Below are 14,243 nucleotides of genomic sequence, written 5' to 3' on the forward strand. Positions count from 1 at the left end.
TTGATTACACTTTCTGGTCTTTGAGGAGATTTTTTTATTTTTTTGTCTCGTCCCTAGCTACGAGACTTTTATTTTTGTCTCGTCACTTGCCACGAGATATTTTTGGTTTTAGCTCTTGTGCAGTAGAAACAGAAATGGAGTAGAAGAGAAAGAAAATTACACCTAGATATATCCTGTTTTAGCTGCTAAGTGCAATGCAGCCTACATCCAGTCTCCATCACAACAATGATAGAATTTCACTATAATCAACCTGATTACAAACTGTAAAGTGCTAACCCAACTTTCAAGGGAATTCCCACAGAATCATGAAACACAACACAGATGTACAAAGGAACTCTAAGGACATCTATGGCTTTTTCTTTTAATTTTGCACTCTCTGCCTTTTTCCGCTCTATGACTTTTTCATACAAATCTCACTGTTTGTCTTTTACCATGAGACTCAAGACATGACAAAATTAAATAGAAAAATACTAAACAGAATACATTGAAGGAGAAGAAAATCTGTAAGCTTAGGTAGCTATGAGACTTCTGTGCCTTGCACTCTCACACTTTCTCCTTGATTCAAACCGTGACTGTTCACCCCTTTTATAGAAAGGGAAAGCCTTCACAGTTGAAACAAAAACCAAGCTTAACTTCTTTCCCTTCACACATAACCGGTTCAGCCAAAGAGAGAGAAGAGGTAACTCATGCAAAACCCAACATGCAAATACCTCTAGTTCTTCCTTGGTCATCAGACTTCATCAATCCGAGCGCTCCATGCTTGGCTTGCTCTCCAAGATGGATTTCTGGCCTTTGATGCTTCATGATGATGATGGCTTCATCTGCTCCAATCTCTGCCTCTTCCGTCACGTAGCCACCCTAGCTACCTTCTGTGGTGGTTGAGCAGAATCAGAGACAAGCCATGCCTCCAAGAATCTCTTTCTTGCTGGCCGAATCTCCTTCTATCATTTTTGGTATGAAGAAGCCAAGATCTCATCACTATATCTTACCATTCATGGTTGAAGATCTTAGCCGCTACTTTTTTTATGTTTTCTTGCCATCATCATGATGGTCTTTAGACGTGCCTTTCCTTCTTTTTAGTAGCTCAAAGTAGCTTCCATGGTATCCATAATTTCTGTTGAAGTGACCGAAGAGAAGAAAGAGATGAGAGAGAAGAAACAACTTGAAAGGTAAGCAATTAAATGAGTTAAACAAATTAATTGGTAAAAGTTACTTTTACTTCCCTGAGAAGCGTGTAGCTTTCAATGCCATCAATCATATCAATGATAATCTCTCTCATGTTTCCAATGCTAGCAAATTAAATTTGAAATCCATCCTAAGAAAAGGAATGGGATCCGTTGGAAGACACAAGGCAAATGATATCATTTGCTTTTCTGATGGATTATTTTTCAGATCATGCATTGGGGCAACTACCAAAGTCTTGGGCTTGTAACAATAATAGATCAACTTGGCCCATAATAATAATTCATCCCCAATAAAGTAGGAAATATTCAACACAGCTATAGATTTTGATTTGGGCTTGCAACAACAAAATTCATCCTGACCCATGTAACATGATAATCAATTCAGCCATAGTGATTGATAAAACTTTATATCACTGCTGAATGTGTCTTGGGCTAGCAAACATCTTTCGGCCCAAGCAAAACCTATATTTGCAAAAATTAATTTAATCAGCCCATATGAATTAATATTTTTGCAATTAATTAAATTAATAATGTTTAGTCATCACAAATGTTAATTTAGAGTTTTCCAAACTCATCATAGTTTTTTCTCGCCTTTATTATATTTTTGTAAGAGAGATAGGAGTCGTGATATGTAATGTTTGTGAGTTATTTGTATAAAGGACTCTTAATATTATGTATGTACTATATATCCGGTTTTTTGAAGAAAAGTTTATATGTTTTCGAGTTAAAGGCTCCTATCTTATTAGTAAATATATGAGAGTCGTCGTAATATACATGCTATCGAGTGGCGCAACCGGAAGCATAACATTCTGATAGTAAGGATGTTACACCTATCTCTTTATTCACTTTGCCTCTCACGCATTTTTCATATTAGGTTAGGGTTTAGACAGAAGAGTACTCTCTCTCTCTCTCTCTCTCTCTCTCTCTCTCTCTCTCTCTCTCTCTCTCTCTCTCTCTCTCTCTCTCTCTCTCTCTCTCTCTCTCTCTCTCTCTCTCTCACACACACACACACACGCAATGATAAAAATCCAGAGGATCTCGGAGTAGATCATCGCCTTCCTCGAGAAACACAGCATTGCCGCGCTCCTTTGAGTCTCCCGCGCCACCCATGACATCATCTAACTCCGTGATGATGCTTTTTCTTTCCGCTCCGCCATCCTGCAAAAGCTCAAGAAGGTACATGTGTCTACTATAAAGTGTGATTTACTATGCCTAAATTTAAGATAAAATTAGGAATTTCATATTTGTCTTGCTTTGAACTTAGAAATTTCCAATTTCTCTCTATCTCTCTCCCAAACCCTAGGTTCTCAATCCCACCATGCACATTCTGGTTCGTATTTATTTTTAATTGTTGTTATTTTTTGTGATTTTCATTGTTTCATTCTTTTTTATGCCAAGATAACTAATCTGATTACGTTGATTGTAGCTCCTATCGTGAAAGTCACAAAGTGGAATGGCAATAAATATTGTAAAGTGTTCGTTATGTTGTCAGTTACTTTATTTTTGTTTTTCATCTGACTCGTGTTTTAGGGTAAATTGAACGAAATAATTAGAGATTAGGATTTTTCAGTTCTGAAATGAAAAACTGTGAAAATAACGAATTGATTTGAGATTTGAAGTGTTAGATATTTAGATTTAGGTGTTGTTACTTTTTAAGTTATTTTTTGTTGCTATATATTTTTCTTAAATAATCTTAGACCGTTAAGGAAACTTTTTTTTCTAGTTATTTTCTGTTGAGACACGCATTTGTTATTAATTTGTAGAGAGAAACTGCTAAGGAAACTTTTTTTCTAGTTCATTTAGTTGGGGCGTAAAAGTTAATTACATTATACTAATAAATATAAAACAGTGGGTTGACTTGATTATCAAGATGTTATGGGGAAATTGGTACTTTGTCAAGGACTTTCAACCATTTTCGTAGAATCCAAATATATGCTGGCAAATCCTGAAAGGAATAAATCATATAAAACGATCATATGTAGTTCAAGTTTATCAGATTAAATGTTCAAAAACAAAGGTAGCTATCAACAATGGCGAAGAAGGGAAAGGAGGTGGATCTCATCATGAAATTTAGTGGAGCGTCTCTGGCTGAGTGGCCATTTATAGCTTTGATTGAAATGACTCTGATGCATGCATGTCCGAGGGGACCAAATTTGATTAACTGTCACAAATTAATTAGATGTTCATTTGGGGCCATAAGTGTCAGTTTTCCTATGTCTATAATCTATATTGATTTTTCTGATATATGTGTATTGTTAACAAATGTTACTAGTACGATCAATTTGGGTTGATTAAGCAGTTATTTAATTTTATTCAGTTGCTTATATAATTGTTGTGTATACAATAATTTAGTAGCACAGCTAACAAAAAATCTTTAAATGAAATTTTTTTATTATAAATTAATTTTTAATCTACCAAATTAAAAAATACTTGAGCAACTAAATAAATATTGTTAGTATTGTCAATAGATTATTTAAAAAAAAACATTAAAAATTTATATTTTTGATAAATCAATACGAAATTGTCTCTTAAAGAGTACATTTTAGCAAATTTTTTTGTCTCTTACTTTCCGATTTTACTTTCTGATGAGCGATATATCAGAGTTAATTATTTTTAAGTTATTATAGTAATTCAAATCCATCACAAATTAAATTCAAATTGATAAAAAAAATTTACACAATTCAAAAATATATACTCGGAGTTTAAATCTGAGTCCTATTTCACCTGAATCGTATTTCAAGAAAGACATATCAAAATTGATTGTAAAATTCGAGGATTTTGTGTGTGCGCATAAGTATTAAGATTAAGTAAAAATATAGATAGACAATGAAAATATTAAATAATATGAATAATAGATATATTAGATATTTATTTTACTAGAGGTACAGATTGTTATTCTAATATTAAAATTTAGATGAATAATTTAAAAGTGTAATATGTTTTTATTTGATTGGCAGTCGTTCATATTGTTTAAGAAAGTCATTAATTACCTAATAAACAAACTAAAAATGATCGAAAAATATAAATTAATTGAATAAAAGAGTCTTCCTTTAGGAATGATTCCTAGAATTATCTATCCTTATCTCACAAGCCATGCTAGTAGGAAAGAATGAATTACTCAAATAAGTCAATTATTAATAGAGTGGAAAGTCAACTCTAATTTGCTAACTAGATTAAAATAATATCTTAATACAACTATCAATAACGTAAAAAGTTGGCTAGAATTATACTAATTTAGTTAAGTTAATCCAAAATTTAATCCCTTTTATCACAAACTATGAAACATTTAATACTAGGGTGAGGTTGTCCTAATAAGTTAAAGAACAATAACATGAAAAGTTTGCTAGAATCATATAAATTAAAGTAACTGAATTATCCCAGTTACCATTCATGAAGTACAATTAACTAACGTCTCTAAATCCTACCCTCAAGCCAACAAATCAAAAATTGTACTCCATAATAAACAAAAGATATTTCATCAAATATTTGAAAGATATAAACAAAACTTAGCATTGCAACATGTAAAAGTACAAATCCAAATTCACGAAAATTACAAGTAAAGTAAAGATTACTCAATAAAAAAAATAAACATTCATAACATTCAATTAAAAGTTCAATTAACTAGACTTCATAAACATTGAACATCAACGTAAAGATGAAGAAAAATTGCAAACCAACTAAAAACTTGAAAGAAATGAGCTTTGTAACTTGAATCTTGAATGAAATTAAACAACTTGTGATAAATCTGACCTAAGAAACGAAACTTTAATTTGATGAATAAAACTAAAAATCCTAGAGAGAAGAGAGAAATTTTTTTTTCAAAACTTACGTAATACTTAAAACTAAGCTAATGAGTCAATATTTTCATCCTCTTTATCTCCTGACCTTTTTCCTTTCAGCTTCATTCCTTAGATAGGCCAAAAGGTCCAAAAATACTAATTTGTGTTCCAAAATTGATAAAATATGGTCTTGTATAAAGAAATTATTCGTATATGTAAAGTTTTGTGTATGTAGAATTATATCTCAAATGATTCAACTAATAATTCATCTGTTGAACTATTAATAATCTAGTAACCGGTAGTTTAGTTTGGTTGATTGTAATTCAATTTTATTAACTATGAGTATCTTATACTAAACCTAAAATGCAATTGGTTTAACTCTTAGAGCTAAAATTTTTTTTTTTTATAAATTATATATGATGGAGCGTATTTAAAAAAAAAGTGTACATCAACATTCTCTCAGACTTTCTATTATATGTACAAGATAAATAAATCTCGTTTTTAAATATTTTTTATTAAGTGAGGAGTATTATTGCATTCTTTTGTTAATTAAACAAATTTTAATTTTCATTTAATTTATAATATTTATATCAAAAGTTCAAGTTTAAATTTAAAGATTTAGGATTCGTTGTGTTTTATTTTTTATTTTTAGTAACATTGATTTTTAGAGTGTTATACTTTTTACTTTTTCCAAATCTCAATTCATATATTAGATTTCTATTGATTGAAGAATTAATAGTAGATTTTTTTTTTTTAAATTTCTGTTGTATGTTATGAATCCATATAATAATCATTTACTTAAAATACCACAATCGGAGTCCACATCAACGTTTTTTTTTTTTTGCCTTTTTTTTGGTAAAATAATGGTGAACGCCCAAAGTTTTTCTAAAAAGATTAATTTAATTTAGTCCTAAACATTACCAGTTATTGGTATATTAATTATATTAAATAAATAAACACGCCTACCACTTTATAATAAATTAGGATGTATTTAATAAAAAATAAAAATATATATGTTAGTTTTTCCGATGAAAAGACATAAAAGATAAACATCCATCAAAATAATAAATAGAGTGGAGGAAACGTATATTTATTGAAGATAGAAAAAGAATAAATTATTATTTTTATGTATAAAAATTTTAAATATTGACAAATTTATTTATAAAAAATAAAATTAAAGTTATATCTATAGAAGATAGATTTTATATGATAAAATTATTTAAATACTAAAAAATTACTTAAAAATTCTAAATTAATATTATTTTTTAATTCTAATTAACCTCGTTTTTTGTTCCTCTCAATTTACTATAAGAAAATGTTGAATTTCGTTAAATTTACTGTCAAATTTAGCATTGGATATTAGTAGTAGATTTGACAATAAATTTGTCGGATAAAAAGATTATCATTAGATTCGATTTTTCGATGGTAAATTCGCCGGTAATAATTGGAGGAAAAAAAGAAAAAATAGCACAATCATTACCGCTGAATTCGTCTCATGTATTTTCTGTTTATAGTTATCGCTGAAAGTGCCTGAAAATTGATTCTAATTTAGTGAATTTAGGTTTAAATGCTGATTAGTATTTTTAAGTTTCAATAATTATGATTAATTTTATTGTTGAAAGTTCTTGAAAATTGATTCTCGTCTAGTAGATTTAGGTTGATTTGGTTGCTTGGTTAGTGTTTCCTGTTTCAATGATTATGTTTGTTGCTGAAAGTTCCTGAAAATTGATTTTTGTTTAGTGAATTTAGGTTGATTTGGTTGGCTGGTTAGTGTTTATAAGTTTCAATGATTATGATTAACTTTATTGCTGAAAGTTCCTGAAAATTGATTCCTGTCTAGTGGATTTAGGTTGATTTGGTTGCCTGGTTAGTGTTTCCTATTTCAATGATTATGGTTGTTACTGAAATTTCCTAAAAAGTGATTCCTGTTTAGTGAATTTATGTTAATTTTGTTGTCTGAATATTATTTTAAGTTTCAATAATTATGATTAACTTTATTGCTGAAAGTTCTTGAAAATTAATTCCTGTTTAGTGAATTTAGGTTGATTTAGTTGCCTAGTTAGTGTTTCCTATTTCAATGATTATGGCTATTGCTTAAAGTTCCTGAAAATTGATTCTTGTTTAGTAGATTTACATTGATTTGGTTGTCTGGTTATTGTTTTAAGTTTCAATGATTATGATTCCTGTTTAGTAGATTTAGGTTGATTCTTGTTTGTGGGTTGTTAGGTTTGCGCTAAACAACAATGCGTGTATTCAGGAGATGACTAATGTCACCAAGCTGATGTACAACCATCCCTGGCCCAGCTACATGAAGATCCCTGCTGAGACCAGGGAGTGATGGTTTTAGAAATGGGCAGTAATTACTTTTTCTTTTTAGTTTCAAACCTTTTTAGCTAGTCTATATCTTCTATCTTGCTAAACTAATTTTAAAGTTTCTTTGTTGTAGCTGCACTTTAGGTGGGACACTGAGTATGACCTTACCATCAAGAAGATATTCGACCATTGAATGGGTTGGCGGCTCCAACAGATGCTGGAGGGGAGGGACTACCGGACGACCTAGCTCTAACCAGAAATAAAGAAGTCTCTGTTTGTTCATTGGGAGACCGATGAGGCGTTCCAGATCGGTATCTCACTAACAGAGCTAACAGGGCCTCGGACAGGTCATCCAAGTATACTGGCGGCTCAACAACCTTCATAAGACTAAGCCAGGCTGGTATGTAAAGTGACTTTAATTTTGTTAATAACTTTGTTATATTCTTTTGCATATCATTACTAGGCATCCTAATCATATTGTTTCAATGCAACAGATGTAGTCGAAGTCGTTGGATCGCGAGGAGACATTGGCGGAGACGTTCAAGTACACCCACATGCTGAAGGAGAACAACGAGAGATTTGTTGACCAGCTGTCTCAAGACTATTATAAGAATAAATACAAATCTGATTATCTTCTGCTATAAAATTATTAGAGATTAACTGTATATCTATCGTACTAATCACAATAACTTGTGTTAATTACACAAAAATCCTACACACAATGACTAGAGGCCGTGACTCAGCAGTCTCAACAAAGTGGGGAGGATGCCAACGATGGCTCTGAGCTTCAGTCGTTGATCCTGAAGCGGTTGAGACCGTCGTCAGGCTTCGCCACCAGTCAAGCCGTCGAGCCCAAGGAAGGCGTAGATTTAAGGCTATAGGTGCAGGAGCTCCAACGCAGCCTTCAGTAGCAAGCTCAGGAGCTCAACGATTATTAGGAGAGGTATCATGAGATCCTTATCCGCATGACATCTACGAATGAGCTCAGGCTAGAGTGGAGGGAGTTGCTAGAGTGGATGTAGTGTATGGAGGCTTAGATGCAGGTGTACCAGGCCCAGATGCACGTTGTTAGCATCGATCTTACTGGTGGCAGCACTACTACTAGTGACAACAGTCCTGCTGGTGGCATACGTATAGACATCACTGTCTTTTGCGCCGCCGACTTAAGGCCACAAGACCGACGATGACGACGACTACCTAGATATGTAGTTATTAGTTTTTTGTTTTATTGTTTCATTGTATTTATTTGATATACTTGACTTTTAATTTATTCGAATATTGTATTATTTATTTTGAATAAAAGTTTTTCATTATTTATGAATTGACCACTAATTGTGTGAAAAAAATTAAATTTAAAATTAAAAGTGACCATTTATTTCAAATTTAGAAAAAAAATTAATATTATCGTCAGAATTACCATAGGAATAATCCGATAGTAATAATACGCGAAACAACATTTTTTGGCACCAACAATACCATCGAAAAATTTATTGGTTTTCCGAGCTGGTAATCCGTTGCAGAATTCGACGGTAATTACCGTCGGACGAAAAAATTCAAATGGTAAATATTTACCGGAAAAATTTATATCATCTGATTGTTTTTGGCGGTAAATTCGATGGAATTCAATATTTTTCTTGTAGTGTTAAAAGAGAGAGACCATTGACAAGAGATTGTGATAAGGGTGAAGCGAATAGTAGATGAAGAGATTGTAGTGGGAATTAAAAGGGACAAAAAGATCACGTTAATTAGGATTTGAAAAAGGATAATTTGAATTTTCAGATAATTTTTTAATATTTAAATAGTTTTTATGATATCAAACTTATTTTTTATGGATATAAGTTTAGTTTTATTTATTATTTTTTTTTATGGATAAATTTTGTCAATATTTAAAATTTTTATGGATAAAAATAATAGTGTATTCATATAAAAATTACTGGAATGGAAGAGAGATAACTAAGTACTAAACATAAGTTGCATTAGTATAAATGTAAACCTCGGTTAAATTAGTAGATAATTAGTCAATAAATTATTTTTTTAATAAGGAGGATTAGAAATGTGAATATTATATCAAATTAGGGTAGAGCTTATCGAAACGAGAATTTTGACACTAATTTCAAAAAAATCAGTCTAGAATTGGACCAAACAGGTCGAACCAATTGAACCGGACCCAAATCAGGCCGTGGGCCCAACTGGGCCAGCCTTTAAATGGACCCACACCCTTTCTTCATTCTCGTTTCATCTGAAACGAGATTGAAAGCTCCAGAGAAGAGAAAAGGGTGCCGAACCCTTACGGCAAATTTCAACCCGCCGTAACTTCTCCGTCCGAGCTCCGATCGCCGCACTGTTTGCGGCCACGCGTTCACCGCATCGAGCTCTACGTTTCTATCGGAACAATTTCATAGGTAACTTGTTTAATCACTCTCAGCCTTCTATTCCCCCAATTTTCGAATTTTAAGTGGGAATGTTGAATTTCTTTGATTTATGATGTTTTAGAATCCAATTAGCTTGAGCGAAACATTCACTCTTGCTTGTGTGAAGCTTGGGTAAGGTGACGATACGATAATTCTATTTTATTTTCTTTGAATTTGAACTTTGAGTATTAAATTGGATATATATGTGTTATGAATGTGTATTAGGTTGTGAATAAATAATTGGAACTTGGAGGAAGCGGATTAGTTGAGTTTTGAGGGGCTGCCTTGGTTTTGAATAAATAGCTTTGGTCGTTACGTGGAAATCGGCCAAGGTATGGTTTATGTTTCTTGCATTTAATATATAATGTTCTGTGAAAACTTAGGCTAGATGACCATAGGATAAGTTGAAATGCAGGAGTATGTTTAATGTTTAGTAATTTGTCGATGAATATATTTGGTTGAAGTTTATTAGATAATTAGTTATTAATTTTGGATGGTGAATGTTGTTATGTTAATTTGGATATAATTATGGTTGAATGTTATTGTTGATGAACATGGTTGATTTGGTGCTCGTTGATTTACTAATGATTTGATGAATTATTGATTTGAGGTATAACTATTGTGGAGGTTATTGTGATAATGAGGTATTTTGTGTTAGAAGCCTAGGATTAGTGAACTATGATTCTTAGTTGAATTTTGGTTGTTGGATTTAAATATTGTATGAGTATAATTGTTGATCTAAGGTAGATTTATTGTGGTGACTGTTATGATGATGAGGATGGGTATGTTAAATTGAAAAGAAAGCAGGTTTGGACCCAAAAAGGGAGGCAAAGTCCGAGTTTTAGAGGAGATGCTGCCGAAATTTTATAAAAATTAGAGATTTTGTTTATATGATTATTTAAAAAGATTTAGATTCAAAGGTTATATGGTTTGATTTTGAGCTATTAAGAAAATGAGTATGTTTTAAGTTTGATTCATTTAGAAAAGAATGAATTATGTTTTGAAATGGAACTATTGATGGACGGAATGGGAGGTGTGACAATGAAGCATAAGGATTGATATGATTAATGTATGATGATGAATGAGATGCGATTGAGAATGATGTGGATGTTGATGAATTATAATTGATTTATTTACATGGCTTATAAATTTGAATGATCTGAGATACGAGATTCCCTGGATTAAGTGCCTTGACTTGCCACCATGTATACCAGGTTGAAAACTCGATACTCTATTGATCCTACGACGTAAGTGTAACCGGACACTATATAAATTCCCGGGAATGTTACTCCTATTGAGCAATATTGATTATTTGAGATAAAGCTATGCATAGACTCTTGAGGATGCACGTCGGGGGACAGTTTAAGTACAATTCAGACTTGTCGGGTTGGCTGGATAACCGACAGATGAGCCTCATCAGCCATAGGACAGGCATGCATCATATGCATATTACTTGAATTACCTGCTTGTGCTTTATTTGGGTGTGCCTATATGTACTTGCCATGTTAAATGTGTATTTGTTACCTGCAGTAACTGTAACCTTCTTGTGCTTGCTTTTATCTATCTATTTGTCTGTGAAAATGCATGATGGAGTTGGAGATATGGAAGAATGCAGTATGGGACTTAGATTTAAGGTTAAGTTAAGTTAGGTTTAAATATTCTTAGAAAACCACCTTTTATGCCTCCTGTTTAATACTTTAAGCTCTATAATCTGAGTGTCGGCGTTCTAGGATTGCCTCTGGCATTCCCAGGACCTTATATATTATGTGTGTGGCACCTTTACCATACTGAGAACCTCCGGTTCTCATTCTATACTATGTTGTAATTTTTCAGATGCAGATCGAGAGGCATCTCATTAGGTGTCTGGACCCTTAAAGCAGAGTGGTTACAGGGTTATTTTGTTATGCTATGATGTGTATATATGTACTTGGTGTTCTCTCTGCATAACTTGTTCTTTTGATCCTTCTAGAGGTTTATGGAGAGGCAGGATTGTGCATATGTACTTTTGAGTTTTGGGATATGTATGTATATATGTGTAAATATTCTCTGGCCAGTCTTGACTTTGCAGGCTGAGTTAGGAGCTTGTTATTTTGTATCTTTGGCACTCTATTCCTACTTCTGTTATCTTATGTTTAATAGTTATGGTTTTCTTAGCATGCAAGTTAACTCGTTACTTGAGCGTTGCGCTTTTATTTTGCGATTTTTATTTCCTCTATTTTTCAAGACTCCTAGCATATTATAATTCTTCTGCTATTATATGTACTCATTTTATTTTAGAGGTCGTGATACCACACCACCTCTATTTTACGACTTAAGCGTAAAGCTTAGTGTGGTAGGGTGTTAGATTATGGTATCAGAGCAGTTCGTTCCTATAGAGCCTGAAAAACGAACTGATTGTAGTTCTGTGCATTCTCTGTATATGTGTTTATGTGCTATTAGGATATCTGACTGATATATATGGCATAAACGTTTGTGAGCATGCATTTGGAACTTAAAGCATGAGACCTGCGATATTGAGACTGATCAACTTAATATCACTTGTTTGGTGTGTATAGGGACCAGATGTCGACTCGCAGATGCGGTCGCGGGCGAGGTAGAGGTAGGACAGGCACCGTTACTCCTGCCCCTATAGGGACTGATCCAGTAGACTTTATGGCTGCCCTGGGAAATATGGCTATAGCTATGCAGGCAACAGCTGAGGCACTGGGTAATTAGATAAACCAGGGTAATCATAGGAACAATAATGATGAGGACGGTCCTATGACACTTGCTACATTTCTAAAAGTTCTCCCTCCGACTTTTAGGGGAACCTCAAATCCCACTGATGCAGATAATTGGATTCAGGCTACGGAAAGGGCGTTACAGGCCTAACAGGTTCCTGAAGAGCAATGGTTTGAGTTTGGAACTTATCAATTGCAAGGTGAAGCTCAGTATTGGTGGCATGGAACACGACGTATCTTGCAGCCTGATGGTGCTGCGATTCCTTGTGAGATTTTCCGGCAGAATTCTATAAGAAATACTTTCCTAATTCAGCCAGAAATGCCAAGAAACTTGAATTAATGCAGTTAAAACAGGGACAGATGACTGTTGCTGAGTATACTAGTAAGTTTAAAGAGTTGTGTCGCTTTTCTCGTATCTGTCAAGGGGCACCAGAAGATTTTGCCGAATGGAAGTGTATTAAGTATGAGGGAGGTCTTCGGAGTGATATTCTGAGCTTTGTTGCCCCAATGGAGATCAGGGTATTTTCTGAACTATTGAATAAGAGTAGAGTAGCTGAAGATTGTGTGAGAAAGGCGGCAGCAGAGAAAGGGAGTTTGAGGGTGCCTTTTCAGAGACCTTTAGGAAGGAACTTTGCTCCGAGAGGTAGGAATTTCAAGCGTGAAAGTTCTGTTCTGCAGCAGACTCAGGGTCAAGGTAATTACAAAAGGATGAATACCAATGTTAATCAGGGAAGAAGGTTTGGAAAGCAGCCACAGCAGGATCTGAATTGTCAGAGGTGCGAAAGGTATCATCCTGGAGTTCCGTGCAGAGTAGGACTTGGAGTATGCTATTCCTATGGACAGTCCGGACATATGGCCACTAATTGCCCGAAGAAGAAGAAGTATGAGACTAGTAGGGTGCAGCAGCCAGGGAGAGTATACACCATTTCTACCATAGGTGCTGAGAAATCTGAGACACTGATTAGAGGTAATTGTGAAATGGCTGGTAAAATCTTAAATGCTTTATTTGATTCAGGAGCAAGTTATTCATTTATTGCATTTGAAAAGGCCCATGAATTAGGATTGAGAATGGTGGTTTTAGGTTATGATTTGAAAGTATATAATGCTACTCATGAACCTATGGTGACTAGGATAGGATGTCCATAAGTTCCCTTTCGAGTACAACAGCGTGAATTTGTGCATGATTTGATTTGTTTGCCTATGACTGGTCTTGATCTCATTTTGAGATTAGATTGGTTATCTAAGAATCATGTTTTGCTTGATTGTTCTGAGAAGTTAGTACAGTTTATGCCGGAAGGGTCAAAAGCACCGGTTGTGATGAATAGTTACTATTTGAATTCTATGATAGTAAACTGTTCAGGAACTGAATGTCAGGGTATTATGTTATTAACTGCGGGAGTATCAGGTGATGATCAGAGTATATAGCAGATTCCGGTTGTATGTGAATTTCCAGATGTGTTTCCGGATGATATTAATGAATTTCCACCTAACCGAGAGGTTGAATTTGCAATTGAGTTGGTACCTGGATTCGATCCAATTTCAATTACTCCTTATAGGATGTCACCTTTAGAAATGGCTGAACTGAAGGCTTAGCTGGAAGATCTGTTGGGTAAGCATTTTATCCGACCAAGTGTTTCTCCGTGGGGAGCGCCAGTATTACTGGTAAAGAAGTAGGATGCGAGTATGCGGCTATGTGTCGATTATCGGCAATTGAATAAGAACACTGTGAAGAATAAATATTCGTTGCCTAGAATCGATGATCTAATGGATCAGTTACAGGGTGCTGGTGTGTTTTCTAAGATTGACCTGCGATTCGGATATCATCAGATAAGGGTT

The 14,243-nt window shown here is 33.8% G+C and overlaps 1 protein-coding gene across 1 annotated transcript; it reads left to right on the forward strand.

Annotated features, from left to right (window-relative positions):
- Nucleotides 1-12,767: 12,767 nt before the first annotated feature.
- On the forward strand, nucleotides 12,768-14,000 carry LOC130975338 (uncharacterized). The gene is made up of 3 exons (XM_057900147.1): nucleotides 12,768-13,374; nucleotides 13,639-13,812; nucleotides 13,861-14,000. Exons 1-3 carry the CDS (start codon nucleotides 12,768-12,770, stop codon nucleotides 13,998-14,000), a joined length of 921 nt encoding a protein of 306 aa, XP_057756130.1.
- Nucleotides 14,001-14,243: the final 243 nt, after the last annotated feature.

This window comes from Arachis stenosperma, chromosome 4, assembly GCF_014773155.1.
Source record: "Arachis stenosperma cultivar V10309 chromosome 4, arast.V10309.gnm1.PFL2, whole genome shotgun sequence".
In the NCBI taxonomy this organism is placed as follows: Eukaryota; Viridiplantae; Streptophyta; class Magnoliopsida; order Fabales; family Fabaceae; genus Arachis; species Arachis stenosperma.